The 15,622-nt window shown below is 40.6% G+C and overlaps 1 protein-coding gene and 1 long non-coding RNA gene across 33 annotated transcripts in view; one reads left to right on the plus strand and one right to left on the minus strand.

Moving 5' to 3' along the window:
* LOC129635015 (uncharacterized) overlaps window positions 1–8,829 on the plus strand; it is a 107,417-nt gene extending 98,588 nt beyond the window's left edge. For 3 of the 8 annotated variants that reach the window (XR_008706064.1, XR_008706078.1, XR_008706076.1), the window contains 6 exons: window positions 465–536; window positions 3,061–3,132; window positions 3,328–3,486; window positions 3,920–3,991; window positions 5,792–5,995; window positions 8,268–8,829. This is a non-coding gene — a long non-coding RNA (uncharacterized LOC129635015). Of the gene's footprint in view, window positions 1–464; window positions 537–747; window positions 861–3,060; window positions 3,133–3,327; window positions 3,487–3,919; window positions 3,992–5,791; window positions 6,083–8,267 lie in introns of all 8 variants that reach the window. The other 5 variants (XR_008706080.1, XR_008706082.1, XR_008706068.1 and 2 more) reach the window with 5 other exon arrangements.
* Window positions 1–15,622, minus strand: part of PPP2R2B (protein phosphatase 2 regulatory subunit Bbeta) — a 705,283-nt gene that overhangs the window by 8,728 nt on the left and 680,933 nt on the right. For all 25 annotated transcript variants that reach the window (XM_055557503.1, XM_055557439.1, XM_055557489.1 and 22 more), the window contains one exon: window positions 11,518–11,687. In XM_055557503.1, coding sequence (XP_055413478.1) covers window positions 11,518–11,687 — 170 coding nt within the window. The remainder of the gene's footprint in view (window positions 1–11,517; window positions 11,688–15,622) is intronic.

Raw genomic sequence — 15,622 nt, forward strand, 5'->3', positions numbered from 1 at the left:
TGAATCTGCCTGCCAGTGCAGGGGAGGCAGGTCTGTGGGTTTGATCCCTGAACAGGGAAGATATTCTGGAGAAGGAAATGGCAGCTCATTCTAGTATTCTCTCCTGGGAAATCCCATGGACAGAGGAGCCTAGTGGGCTACAGTCTATGGTGGTGTTAGAGTTGGACACGACTTAAGTGACTAAACCACCACCACATGTATATATACACACCAATTTTTATTTATATGTTGTGTATATATACACACCAATCTTTTTCTTTATACCAATATTTCTTTCAAAATTCCATTCATCTGGAATTTTGTCTTACAGAAACACCACAGGTGAGTGATAAATATCAAAACGTGCATGCTTTGGAAGTGTGGGCCCCTTAGCGGAGAAACCACATTACGAAGAACTCTATAACTAAAAGTCAGGAAGGATTCAAGGAGAGAACCTAGTTTGAGCCCTTATTTTCTCCTCTCAGCATCTATGTTCCGGGGAACTTCTGGCAACTCCAGGTGAGGACATCTACAGGAGAAGATCAATAACTATGAAGGTATGCTGCATATATACATACATATATATATATATATATATATATATATATATATATGAAAGTGAAAGTCACTCAGGTCTGACTCTTTGTGACCCTATGGACTGTATAATCCAAGGAATTCTCCAGGAGAGGATATTGGAGTGGGTAGCCTTTCCCTTCTCCAGGGGATCTTCCCAATCCAGGGATCAAACCCAGCTCTCCTGCATTGCAGGCGGATTCTTTACCAACTGAGCCACAAGGGCAGCCATATATATATATCTTCTATCGTAAAGAGAAATCTTAAGCAGAGAACATCAACTGTTCACCATCAGAGGAGAGAAAAAGGTAAGACAGACACAAGAAGCATCTAGACAGCAAAGTAAGAGGGAACTTAAGATTCATCCTATTAGATGCTTTTCTCTTCATGTTCCAAATATTGTTTCTTTGCTCTGTTTCTATGAGCTTGGGTATGGCCCTCTTAACACTAGGCTGTCTCCCAACACAGAGGTTCTTACATCATGTACTTGCGGAGCCTGCTGTGTATAGCTGATAGACCACTCTAGCCTGGCAAGATTAAACTCTGTTGTTTCGTTCTTCTCTTTTAGGGGTTGATGAACTTTTCCTGTGAAGGGTCAGACAATAAATATTTTAGGCTTTGTGAACCATAGGTCTCTGTCACAATGACCCAACTCTGCCCTTGTAGCATGTAGGCAACTGTAGGCAATAGGTAAATGACCAGGTGTGACTGATTCAGTGAAACTGTTTTTCCAAAAACAGATGCGGGGCTAGATTTGGCCCACAGGTTTGTCAACTCCTGTTCTATAGGAGAATGTGAAAAGAGCTCATTATACTTAAGTCTGCAGCTTCTTATTCTTGGAAACATGCTTGAGATCAGCTGATGGATATATTAAGAGACCTAGGAGTATCACCTGTATGTCTGCCTGCTCAGGGGAGGCACAAATAGTTGATGACAGAATTCCTAAACACTGGACCAGTCCTTAAAATTTGTTTAAATTTTATTTTTATTTACATTAGAGTATAGTTGATTAACAATGTTGTGTTAGTTTCAGGTATAAAGCAAAGTGATTCAGTTACACATATATCTATTCTCTTTCAGACTCTTTCCCCATACAGGTTTGTACATAATACTGAATATAATCCTCTGTGCTTCATTGTCTGTTTTATATATAGCAGTGTGTATATGTTAATCCCAAACTCCAATTTATATATTTATTTAATATTCCCCCCTTTCCCATTTTGTATATATACATATCTACTTTTTATCAGATTCTTTTCCCTTAGAGATTATTACATAATATTGAGTATAGTTCCCTGTGCTATACAGTAGATTCATGTTGGTTATCTCTTTCATATAAAGTGAAAGTGAAGTCGCTCAGTCGTGTCTGACTCTTCGCAACCCCATGGACTGTAGCCTACCAGGCTCCTCCGTCCATGGGATTTCCTAGGCAAGAGTACTGGAGTGGGTTGTCATTGCCTTCTCCCACATATAAAGTAGTATGTATGTATCAGTCCCAAACTCTTAATTTATCCTTCCCACCCTTTCTCCCGTAACCAAAATTGTTTTCTATGTCTGTAGGATTATTTGTTTTGTATGTGAAAGTTCATTTGTATAATTTTCTTTTAGAACCTCCATATAAATATCATATGATATTTGTCTAACTCTGGCTTATTTAGTATGATAATCTCTGCATGCATCCATGTTGCTGCAAATGGCAATATTTCATTCTTTTTTTTACAGCTGAGTATTAATTCCATTGTGTGTGTATGCACACACACACACACTCCAAATCTTCCTTATCCATTTATCAGTGACAGGTGATGGACATATAGGTTGCTTCCATGTTTTGGCTGCTGTAAATAGTGCTGCTATGAATACTGCAGTGCATATGTCTTGTCAAATTATGGTTTTCTCTGGATATATGCATGGGAGTGGGATAGCTGAATCACGTGGTAACAGTCTTTTTAGTTTTTTAAGGAACTTCCACAGTGGCTGTACCAGTTTACATTCCTACCAACGGAAAGGAGCACTTTTAAGGAAAGGCATACATGTGAGTGTGCTGAGCAGGGAGAAACACTTGGTTAAGCAGGTTTCTGTAATGCAGGCTTCTTAAAGTTCTGCAATAATCAAGGAATTATAAAATTATAAGAGGGGAATAGAATATTAATTCAGTATATACACCCCAAATTTATATTTTGGGTAGTGAGAGTACCAAATAGTGCAATGAAGATAAATAGGATTGAAGAGGGCAGAGCAATAAGGGTTATCATTTGGGCAGTGGTGTTTCTTTTATGATCTAGCTCAGCCTGTCCCCTTCTTTATGATCTATTGCTGACCACCTTTTGGCATTTGTCTTAGAAACACCACAGGTGAGTGGTAAGTATCAATCCATGTGTGCTTTGAAAATGTGGGCCCCTTATCTCAGGGACCACATTACCAAAAACTCTATAACTAAGTCTCAAAAGACAAAAGTCAGGAAGGACTCAAAGGAAAACCCTGGTCTGAGCCCTTCTTTTCTCCTCCCAGCACCTACATTCTGGGAGCTCCTGACTGCCTTCAAGTGAGGACATCTACAGGACAAGATCATTGGCTATGAAGGTATGCTGCATATATATTCTGTTGTAGAAAAAAAACTTAGGCAAAGATCAACTGTTTACCATCAGAGGAGAGAAAAAGGTAAGACATAGACATAAGAAGAAGCATCTAGAGAGCAGAGTAAGAAAGAACTTAAGACTTGGCCTATTTGATGCTTCTCTCTTCATGTTCCAAATATTGTTTCTGCGCTCTTTTTAGTTTTTTTAAGGAAACTCCATACTGTTCTTCATAGTGGCTGTACCAATTTACATTCCCACCGACTGAAAGGAGCACTTTTAAGGGAAGGCATACTTGTGAGTGTTCTGAGCAGGGAGAGAAGAGGTTTTGGAAACACCTGGTTACGCAGGTTTCTATGAGGTAGGCTTCTCAGAGTTCTGCAATGATCAAGGAATTATAAAATTATAAGAGGGGAATAGAATGTTATTTTATTTCAGTATAGTCACCCCAAATTTCTGTTTTCAGTAGGGGGAGTACCAAATAGTGCCTTGAAGATAATTAGAATTGAAGGGGAAGAGCATTCAGGGTTAAGAATGGGGCAGTGGTGTGCCATTTAAGGTCTGGCTCAGCCTGTCCCCTTCTTTATGAACCATTACTGACCATTCCCCTACGAAATATGTCTTACAGGAACATCACAGGTGAGTGATAAGTATCAAACAAAGCATGTGCACTTTGAAAATGTGGGCCCTTTATTGCAGGAACCACATTACCAAGAACTCTAAGTCTTAAAAGACAACAGTTAGGAAGGACTCAAAGGGAAAACCTAGTCTGAGCCCTTATTTTCTCCTCCCAGCACCTACATTCTGGAAGCTCCTGACTGCTTTCAAGTGAGGACATCTATAGGAAAAGATCATCGACTATGAAGGTATGATGCATATATGTATTCTATTGTAGGAAAAAGCTTAAGTAAAGAAGATCGGGTTTTTGCCATCAGAGGAAAGAAAAGGGTAAGACACAGACTCAAGAAACATCTAGACAGCAGAGCAAGAAAGAACTTAAGACGCATCCTATTAGCTGCTTCTCTCTTCATGTTTCAAATATTGCTTCTGTGCTCTGTTCTTATGAGCTTGGGTGTGGCCCCCTTGACACTAGGCTGAGTCTCCCAACTCAGATGTGCTCACATCATGGACTTGTGGAGCCTGCCATTGTATGACTGATAGACCACTGTAGGCCTGGCAAGATTAGACTCTATTGGTTCGTTCTACTTCAGGGGTTGACAGACTTTTCCTGTGAAAGGTCAGACAGTAAATATTTTAGGATCTGTGAGCCACAATGTCACAGTGACCCGACTCTGCCATTGTAGGATGAAGGCAGCTACAGACAATGGTTAAATGATCAGGTGTGGCTGATTCAATGAAACTGCTTTTATAAAACATAGGAGGCTGGATTTGGCCCACAGGTCACAGTTGGTCAACCCCTGTTCATAGAAAAAGATGAAACTAGGCCATCATGCTTAATGCTACAGCTTCGTATTCCTGGAAACATGCTTGAGATCAGCTGATGGGGATGTATGAAGAGACCTAGGAGTATCACCTGTATGGTATGTCTCCCTGCTCAGGCAAGGTGCTAGTAGTTAATGACAGAATTCCTACACACTGGAGCAGTCCTTATAATCTTTTTCATTTTAATTTTTATTTTATTTTGGAGTATTACATTTATAAAATGTTTATTTTATAGTTGATTTAAATGTTGTGTTAGTTTCAGGTGTACAGTTACATACATACATGTATCTATCTTTTTCAGATTCTTTTCCCATATAGGTTATTATATAATATTGAATATAGTCCCCTGTGCTATTCAGTAGGAACTTCTTGGTTATTTTATAAATATATAACACTGTGTATATGTTAAACCCAAACTCCAAATTTATCCCCTCCCTTTCTCATTTGGTAACCATAAATTTGTTTTCTATGTCTGTGGGTCTATTTCTTTTTTGTATATAAGTTCATTTATATCATTTTTTTGAATCCTTGTTAAAAGTATCATCATGTTAACCTTTCTCTGGCTTATTTCATTTCTCTATGTCTAAACATACTGCAAGTGGCTGGAGTAGTATTCCATTGTGTGTATATACACACACATACACCACATGTTCTTTATCCTTCATCAGTGACTCATGATGGACGTTTAGTTTGCTTTCATGTCTTGTCTATTGTAAACAGTGCTAGGAACCGTGGGGTGCATGTGTTTTTTCAAATCATGATTTTCTCCAGATGTATGCCCAGGAGTGGGACTGCAGGGTTATATGGTAACTATCTTTTCATATTTTTAAGGAACTTCCATACTGCTCACCACAGTGGCTGTACTCGTTTGCATTCCCACGAACTGTTCAGAGCACTTCTATAGCAAAGGCATACATAACTAGTGTTCTGAGCAGGGAGAAATGCTTGGTTAAGCAGGCTTCTCAAGAGTTCTGCAATGATCAAGGAATTATAAAATTATAAGAGGGGAATAGAATATTATTTTATTTTAATATAAGCACCCCAAATATCTGTTTGTGGTAGGGGGAGAACCAAATACTGCCCCAAAGATAATTAGGATTGAAGGATGTAGAGCAGTAAGGTTATACATTGGGCAGTAGTGTGCCTTTGGCTTAGCCTGTGCCTTTTTTTGTGAACCATTCTTGACCCCTAACCATTCCCCTTTGGCTTTTTTTTTCCAACAGAAACACTACAGGTGAGTGGACGTGTGGGCCTGTTATTGCTGGAACCACATCACCAAGAACTCTATGACTAAGTGTTAAAAGACAAAAGATGGGAAGGAACAGCACAGACTGAGCCTTATTTTCTCCTTCAAGCATCTACATTCTGGGAGCTCCTGACTAATTCCAAGTGAGGATGTCTACAGGAGAAGATCATTAAGTATGAAGGTATGCTGCATATATATATTCTGTCATAAAAAGAAATCTTTGGCAAAGAACACTGACTATTCATTCACCATCAGAGGAGAGAAAAAGGTAAGACTCAGACACAAGAAGCATGTGGAGAGCAGAGTAAGAGGGAACTTAAAGCCTGTCGTATTAGATGCTTCTCTCCATGTTCCAAATATTGTTTCTTTGCTCTGCTCCTGTGAGCTTGGGTATGGCCCTCTTAACACTAGGCTGTCTCCCAACACAGAGGTTCTCACTTCACGTACTTGTGGAGCCTGCTGTGTATAGCTGATAGACCACTCTAGGCCTGGCAAGGTTAGACTCTATTGGTTTGTTCTTCTATTTCAGGGGTTGGCAAACTTTTACTGTAAAGGGTCAGACAATAAATATTTTAGGCTTTGTGAGCCATATAGTCTCTGTCACAATGACCTGACTCTGCCCTTGTAGGCAACCGTAGACAATCGGTAAATGACCAGGTGTGCTGTTTCAATAAAACTGCTTTTCAAAAAACAGATGCGGGGCTGGATTTGGCCCACAGGTCACAGTTTGTCAACCCCTATTCTATAGGAAAATGTGAAAATGGCTCATTATATTAATACTTAAGGCTACAGCTTCTTCTTCCTGGAAACATGCTTGAGATCAACTGTTAGATGTATGAAGACACCTAGAACTATCCCCTGTGTATCTCCCTTCTCAGGCGAGGTGCTAGTCATTGATGACTGGGTTCCTTCCCACAAGACCAGTCCTTACAATTTTTAAAAAATTTTTGATTTTATATTAGAGTTGATTTACAATGTGCTAATTTCAGGTGTACAGCACAGTGATTCAGTTATACATATACATTATGTATTGTTTTTTAGATTCTTTTCCTATACAGCTTATTGTATAATATTGAATATAGTTTCCTGTGCTATTTTATATATATAGTAGTGTGTTTATTGGAGAAGGCAATGGCACCCCACTCCAGTACTCTTGGATGGAGGAGCCTGGTAGGCTGTAGTCCACGGGGTCGCAAAGAGACAAACACGACTGAGTGACTTCACTTTCCCTTATTGGAGAAGGAAATGGCAACCCACTCCAGTGTCCTTGCCTGGAGAATCCCAGGGACGGGGGAGCCTGGTGGGCTGCCATCTATGGGGTCACAGAGAGTCGGGACACGAGTGAAGTGACTTAGCAGCAGCGTATTTATGTTAATCCCAGACTCCAAATTTATCTCCCCTTTCCCCATTTGGTAACCATAAATTTGTTTTCTACATCTGTGGGACTATTGCTGTTTTGTGTATAAATTTTTTCTATCATTTTTTAAAAAATCCCCATATAAGTGATAACATACAATATTTGTCTTTCTCTGGCTTGCTTTACTTAGTATGATAATATTAGGAACATCCATGTTGCTGCAAATGGCTGAGTAATATCCCTGTGCGTATATATGTGTGGTATGTGTGTGTATATATACACACCCCACACCTTCCTTATCCATTCATCAGCAACAGGTGATGGATAGTTAGGCTGACTCTATGTCTTAGCTATTTTAAGTAGTTCTATGTGGGGGTGCATGTATCTTTTCAAGTTATGATTTTCTCTAGATGTATGCCCAGGAATGGGATTGTTCAGTCATATGGTAACTCTCTTTTTAGTTTTGCAATGAACCTCCATACTATGCTCTACAGTGGCTGTAATAATTTACATTCCTACCAGCTGTACAGAGCACTTTTAAGGTAAGGCATACCCATGAGTGTTCTGAGTAGGGAGAAACACTTGGTTAAGCAGGTTTAATGCAGGCTTCTCAGAATTCTGCAATGATCAAGGAATTATAAAATTATAAGTGGGGACTACAATATTATTTTATTTTATCATAAGCACCCCAAATTTGTTTTGGTAGGGGAAGTACCAAATAGCGCCTTGAATAATTAGGATTAAAAGGAGCAGAGCATTAAGGGTTATAAATTGGGCAGCAGTGTGCCATTTGAGATCCTGCTCAGCCTGTCCCCTGACCATTCGCCTTTGGCCTTGTCTTACAGAAACCCTACAGGTGAGTGATAATTATCAAACAAAGCGTGTGCACTTTGAAATTGCGGGCCTCTTATTGCAGCAATCACCTCACCAAGAACTCTAGGACTTAAAAGACAACCTTTTACAGGAACAGTTTGTCAATCCCTGAAACAGAAGAACAAACCAATAGAGTCTCCCAGCACAGAGGTTCTCCAGACCTTAAAAGTCAGGAAAGATTCAAAGAGAAAACCTCGTCTGAACACTTATTTTCTCCTTCCAGCCTCTACCCTCTGGGAGCTCCTGACTACCTCCAGGTGAGGACATCTACAGGAGAAGATTATGGACTATGAAGGTATGCTCCATATATATTCTGTTGTAAGAAAGAAACGTTAGGCAGAGAACATCAACTGTTCACCATCAGAGGAGAGAAAAAGGCAAGACACAGACACAAGAAACATCTCCAAGAAGCCTGTACCATAGAAATCTGCTTAGCCAACTGTTTCTCCCTCTCAGTGCACTCACGTGGATGTCTTACCTTAAGACTCATCCTTTTTTATGCTTTTCTCTTCATGTTCCAAATACTGTTTCTTCGCTCTGTTCCAGTGAGCTTGGGTGTGGCCTTCTTGACACTAGGCTGAGTCTCCCAACACAGAGATTCTCACATCATGTACTTGTGGAGCCTGATGACCTTATTATCTCTTTTAACCATGTTCCAGACACTCACTTAAGGAGTCTGTTTACCATTTCTGATCTAGTGTATTACCACCTTTGATATGGTATATAAACTTAACTAGATTGCTTTCAAATACACCATCTAAAATAAATTTTTGCATTAATTTCCATACATGGGTTCTATTTCTTAGTATTCTGCAAAGATTTCTAAGCTTACCACTTGCTAAATGTAGTTTGAGAATCATGAGTTTAAAATGCTAATCACTTTAGAGCACAGCTAGCTAGCTTTGTTGTTAAGTCTTTGTCTAAAATAAAAGTACCATAGATTAGCTGAGAAATCTGCTGTTGAAAAAGCAGCCACAAAAATGAAGCTTTCATTTTGGAAGAAAAATCAGTTGCAGATCCATTGAGAAAGGCCAGCTCATCTCCAGGGTAATGTTTACTTGGAAGTGAAAGTCGCTCAGTCGTGTCGGACTCTCTGCGACCCCATGGAATTCTCCAGGCCAGAATACTGGAGTGGGTAGCCTTTCCCCTCTTCAGCAGATCTTCCTGACCCAGGAATCGAACCAGGTCTCCTGCACTGCAGGCAGATTCTCAATGCTTACTTAGGAATAATTAAAACATAGTTTTAACGGTTCAGTTTTTAATTCTTACTTTACTAGTTATGCTTAAAACCTATCTCTATACAAGTATTCCTTTCTTTACTTACTATGATCCTGGTAATGAATGTGGTGTAATAAAAAATTAAAGTACCAATTGCTCCCCCACGGTGCCTAATCCACTCTTCTCTAGCTGGGGCTCTCCAGCAGCCCACACCTCTGTCAACAACACTCTTCTAGCTTCTAGTTCCCGCACTTAATACCAAATGGGCTGTTAGCAGGAGCCTGAGGGCAAGGGTTAGGGGAGAGTAAGATGGCCAGCTCACAGGGGATGCTATCTGGTTAACCCCTGCGGTTCACCCTGCGGTTCAGACTACCTCCACCTCCTCTGCAATTCTGGCCCCCAAACCTTTTACAGCATCACAGTCAGCCGTCAAAGTCCTCAGTGTCCTCAACCTCCTCTCTGAACATTTCCTGCTTCTCCCGAGGCCTCTCATGTGGCAGCTGGACTTAAGGTGAGTGGGCTCTGTATTCCTCTGGACCATCATTCGTGCCTCAGCTCCTTCAAAGTTATGCCATCAAACACTACTTACTTCCTGCTCCCCATCCTTCTTACATCATCAACAGTCCCTCTGCCTCATGCTTGGAAGCCACTCTAGTGCCTCGATCTCTCTTCCATCACCATTCTTGCCATCATTCTTAGAAATTCACTCTGGACTCTTAGCCTCATTCTTTTCAATGAGTTTTGTCCTTTGCTTTTGTGGTCATTTTATGAGCCTTGTCATCACTGTAACTGTATTTGTCTAATAAATATCACTCTATTGCTGCCTCTTATCATTTTAATTCAAGCCCTTAGTGTCTTGGTTCTATCAGTTCTTCATTTTCCTCCTTACCTACCTTAGATTCAGTGGCCCCTCATTCCAATCACTCCTTTAATCAATACCTTCAACAAACTTGCCTTTTTCCCTCCTTCCCTTGTAGTCACTTGGTAAAAGCCCACCACTGGTTAAATCTAACTTTCTGCCCTTCCTTACCTGAACCAAGGTGGCTGGGAAGAAACATACAATCACACAGATTTGTCTTACTTAAAATATATAAATAAGTGGATCCCATTGCAACCCCACCATAGTGCCCTAGTCAATTTGCTCCTTTAGAGGAATATTTTACACTTTCCCTTCTCACTCAGCTAATGATCTTGCTTCTTATTTGACTGTAAGATAGAAGCAGAAACCATCTGTATGTTCCCACACAAATCTGCATCTGTAGCTGTTTTCTCTCTTTGCTTTGATGGATGAATGGTCCATCTCAACTATATCTAATTCTGCAACGGAGTATGTTCCCTTGAGAAGCTGACTGCTTCAGTTAGCCCACTCTTTATTGGCTTGTTTCTATCGCCCTAAAACAAGCTGTGATGCTTTCCTCAATCCTGCATCCTTTTCCAGCTACTACCTGATTTCTCTGTTCCTCTTCAAAACAAAATCTCTTTCCAAATTTCACTACATTCACATCCTCCATTTATGATCTCTCTTGAACCCACTCCAGACATTTATTCCTACCACTTCCCCTCTGTCACCTGACAATTTCCATGTCACTAAATCCAGTGGCCCTTTCTCAGTCTTCTCTTGATTCAACAACACTGTTCAGCAGTTGGTGACTTCCTCCTTGAGATGGTTTCTCCAGTTGGCTTCCAGGACACCTCTCAGTTTCTCACCCATTTCACCAGCACTTTTCTCCAACTTATCTTGCCAGATCCATTCCCTCATCCCAGCCTGTAATCCCTAGGGCCTCAGGGTAGTTCCTGACCTTTCCTTTAGGTTGCTGCTGCTGCTAAGTCGCTTCAGTCGTGTCCGACTCTGTGCGACCCCATGGACTGCAGCCCACCAGGCTCCCCTGTCCCTGGGATTCTCCAGGCAAGAACACTGGAGTGGGTTGCCATTTCCTTCTCCAATGCATGAAAGTGGAAAGTGAAAGTGGAGTCGCTCAGTCATGTCTGACTCTTAGCGACCCCATGGACTGCAGCCTACCAGGCTCCTCCGTCCATGGGATTTTCCGGGCAACAGTACTGGAGTGGGGTGCCATTGCCTTCTCCCTGCTTTAGGTTAGATCTATCCAAACTTACACTGACCTGCCTACCAGCTATTTCTGGATATTGAAGTGGATCACTGTGTCTTTTGCTCTACATTGTAAGCCCCTGCAGGCAGAGGCTGACTCGGAACCCTCAAGTGCCCAGTGTACGTGTGGGTGGGTGGGGGTCTGTACCTGGTAAGTCTCGATGGGGCGGTTTTCCATGTTGAGATCCCAGACTTTGACGGTCAGATAGTCTCTGGTCATGATATACCTCCCACTGTGGCTGAACTTCACATCCGAAATTGAAGAGATAATTTCAGAGAAAAATGACCTGTTGCTTGGATCTTCTGGCTCTTCAAAAACTGCAGAATAAAAAGCAAAAGACAACAAATTTAGTACCTCCTTATTAACTGATGTGAACGTGTTTGGGCCAGCGTTTGGGCCAGCTAGAAAGCCAACCATCTAACTTAGGGTTGGAATCGGGCGTGCAGACCTGTCAGCTCCCTGGCAGTAGAACAAGCTGTCACTGGTTTCTATATCATGTTTCTCATGGAAGGACTCTCATGGGACTTGTCCCGTTCACAGAGCTGACCGCTTGCACAAGCTCTGTTTCACATTTCCCCATGGTCACTGGGTATCATTGTGATACCAGCAATGGTATACATTGCTACATACCAAAATATAGTCTTCTTAGACGCTTAAAATTTTTTTTGTACTTTTTTGAGATGTAATTCATATACCATAGAATTTACTCATCTAAATTTTACAGTTTATATGATTATATTAAAGATAATACCACCAACCATGCAATCATCAACAAAGCCTAAATTTAGGACATTTGCATCATCTCCTCCCACCACAAAAAACCCTGAACTACTTCATACCCATTAGCACTTACTCCCGTTCCCTAATTTCTGCAGCCCTAGGCAAACACTATTTTCTTGTCTTATGAAATTGCCTATTCTAAAAATTTTACATGAATGGAATCATACTATACATATATTTTATACTATATATTATATACCATATAATGCTGCTATGAATATTCATGTACAAGTTTTCATGTGAACATATGTATTCATCTCTCTTGGATCATGATGTTTAATAGTGGGACTTTGCTGCCAGACTGCCTTAGGCTTAAGGTCAGACTACCACTGTCTAGCTGTGTGACCTTGGGCAAGTTATTTAACTTTCCTGGGCCTCAGTCTCATAGGTAAACTCTGGCTACAATGTCTTTTGTCTGTGTTTTCTATTTGCTCTGTTATCCAGTTGCTGCTTTTCTTTTCCCATAGATTCAGCTGACTTTCACTTATGGGAATAAAGAAAGCACTTACAGGAATAAAAGACACTGCAGCTTATTAAGCTGCCTTAATTCATCTTTCTAACCTTTTTTTGAACTTCTCTAGTTCAAACTGGATGTACACCATACCTCTGGATACTTCCCATTTTTATTTCCTGATGGTTCCTCCTTCAATTGTGTCATATTCTGCTTGATTCATATGCCTCATCTTTTACTTACATATTATTTTAGACCAAATGATCTTTTCTCTGAAGTCCTATCACACTTGGTCTGGCCCGTTCACTTACCATTTGCTTGGGGTTCTCTCCCAAAGAAAGCATCACTTTTCACATTAGTATTTAACAATCCACAGCTTATCTCACCTAGGATGTGAGCTGCTTGAAGGCAGAATTTTGTTTTTTCTTACCTTTGTACTGAGGGTTTTGCACATAAATGTTCAATAAACATTTGTTGCTTAAGTTGCAGGATACAAAATCAATACACAGAAATCACTTGCATTTCTATATACTAACAATGAAAAATCAGAAAGAGAAATTAAGGAATCAATCCCATGTACCACTGCAACAAAAAGTATTAAGTATCTAGGAATAAACTTTGCTAAGGAGACAAAAGAACTGTACACAGAAAATTATGAGACACTAATGAAAGAAAGACAACATAAACAGATGGAGAGATATTCCATGTTCCTGGGTAGGAAGAATCAATATTGTGAAAATGACTATACTACCAAATGCAGTCTACAGATTCAGTGTCATCCCTATTGAATTACCAATGGCATTTTTCACAGAACTAGAACAAAAAATTTCACAATTCATATGAAACACAAAAGACCCTGAATAGCAAAGCAGTCTTGAGAAAGAAGAATGGAGCTGGAGGAATCAACCTTCCTGACTTCAGGTTATACTACAAAGCTACAGTCATCAAGACAGTATGGTACTGGCACAAAAACAGAAATATAGACCAATGGAACAAGATAGAAAGCCGAGAAATAAACCCATGCACTGCATGGGTACCTTGTTTTTGACAAAGGGGGCAAGAATATACAGTGTGGCAAAGACAGCTTCTTCAATAAATGGTTCTGGGAAAACTGGAGAGCTACATGTAAAGAATGAATTTATAATACTTCCTAATGCCATATAAAAAGATAAACTCAAAATGGATTAAAGACCTAAATGTAATACCAGAAATTATAAAACTCTTAGAGGAAAACATAGGCAGAACACTTGATGATATAAGTCAAAGCAAGATCCTCTATGACCCACCTCCTAGAGTAATGGAAATAAAAGTAAACAAGTGGGACCTGATTAAATGTAAAAGCTTTTGCAGAGCAAAGGAAACTATAAGCAAGGTAAAAAGACAACCTTCAGAATGGGAGAAAACAATAGCAAATGAAACAAAGGATTAATTTCCAAAATATAAAAGCAGCTCAACCAAGTCAATACCAGAAAAACAAACAACCCAATCAAAAAGTAGGCGAAAAGACCTAAACAGACATTTCTCCAAAGAAGACATACAGATGGCTAACAAACACATGAAAAGATGCTCAATTCGCTCATTATTAGGAGAAATGCAAATCAAAACTACAATGAGATGTCACCTGGCCAACATCAAAAACTCTACAAACAATAAATACTGGAGAGGGTGTGGAGAAAAGGGAACCCTCTTGCACTGTTGGTGGGAATGTAAATTGATACAGCCACTATGGAAGATGGTATGGAGATTCCTTAAAAAACTAGGAATAAAACCACCATATGACCCAGCAATCCCACTCCTAGGCATATGCCGGGAGCCGGCATATTGCATATTGAGTGCATATTGCATATTGAGTGCAGCACTTTCCACAGCATCATCTTTCAGGATCTGGATTAGCTCAACCGGAACTCTATCACTGCCGGGAGCCAGCGTGAGGAACTCCGCCCATGACAAAGGTCATGACGAAGGAGGCTCGGCATACGCAAAGGCGGGATCGAGCCTCAGGAGTCCCCCTGGAAATTCTCGAGCATCTACCCCCAAAACCAGAGTCTGCCTACTTTCTGCTTTGTGCTTTCACCTGCACCTCTGACTTTACGGGGGGCTGTCCCCCACTACCTCTCTCTGAAAAAAGAGTTAGCTTACAGCTCCAGTTAATAATTCCTGGGTGTGACAGTGTTTCAACCTACAAACTCCTTTGAAAGTCCTCTAGCCTGCCTGAATAGGTTTTTCTGGCCACATGTGATTGTCCAGAGCCTCCCAACTGTGAGAGGCAGAAGATGTTCTAAGCTGTCTAAACACAGATTCTTTTGAGTAGTTAAAAGATTGATTAGAAATTGTATTGGTGAAGGGTTTTTCACTTGTTGGGCCAATGTTTGCTGCTAAGTCTCCATACTCCTTACCTACTGTGTCCTTGGCAGTGTATTGATTGATATAATGGGTGTATAGAAATGTAAAATGCAGCTTTGTCCAATGCTTTTTTGGAGGCTGGTGCCTGACTTTGGAATAATCACCTTTAGAGAAAAATAAGTTTCTTAAAATGTTAACAGGCCTCCGGGCCAGAAGATGATGTCAATCACCTGAACTTTTGCATATGATAAGTTTGAAAGCCTGGCTTCGATTAGAACCAGGAACTGCTGTCCTTGCATGACTCCACCCCTTCCCCCATTATCCTCTATACATAACTTAAGGTATAAAAACTACTTTGGAAAATAAAATGCGGGCCTTGTTCACTGAAACTTGGTCTCCCCATGTCGCTCTCTCTCTCAAATTCTGGCTGAGTCTCCATCTGGAGCACGAAACCCGCCATGCTTGCTAATTATGCCTGGGCTTCTAAGATCCGACCAGGGAGGCCTCAGTGTCTCCTCTCCTTCGGGAGAACGGAAGGACGCCTGCGGCCTACGCAAGTGGTGCAAACTTCTTGTCTTGAAGTTTTATTGGTCTCCCGCGTAAACCAAGCTACTCAGCCTCTTTTCTCCACTGAATTTTCCTACTGAGCTATCCTCATTCTATTACTCTTTATATCTT

Source organism: Bubalus kerabau, chromosome 1, assembly GCF_029407905.1.
Source record: "Bubalus kerabau isolate K-KA32 ecotype Philippines breed swamp buffalo chromosome 1, PCC_UOA_SB_1v2, whole genome shotgun sequence".
Lineage (NCBI taxonomy): Eukaryota > Metazoa > Chordata > Mammalia > Artiodactyla > Bovidae > Bubalus > Bubalus kerabau.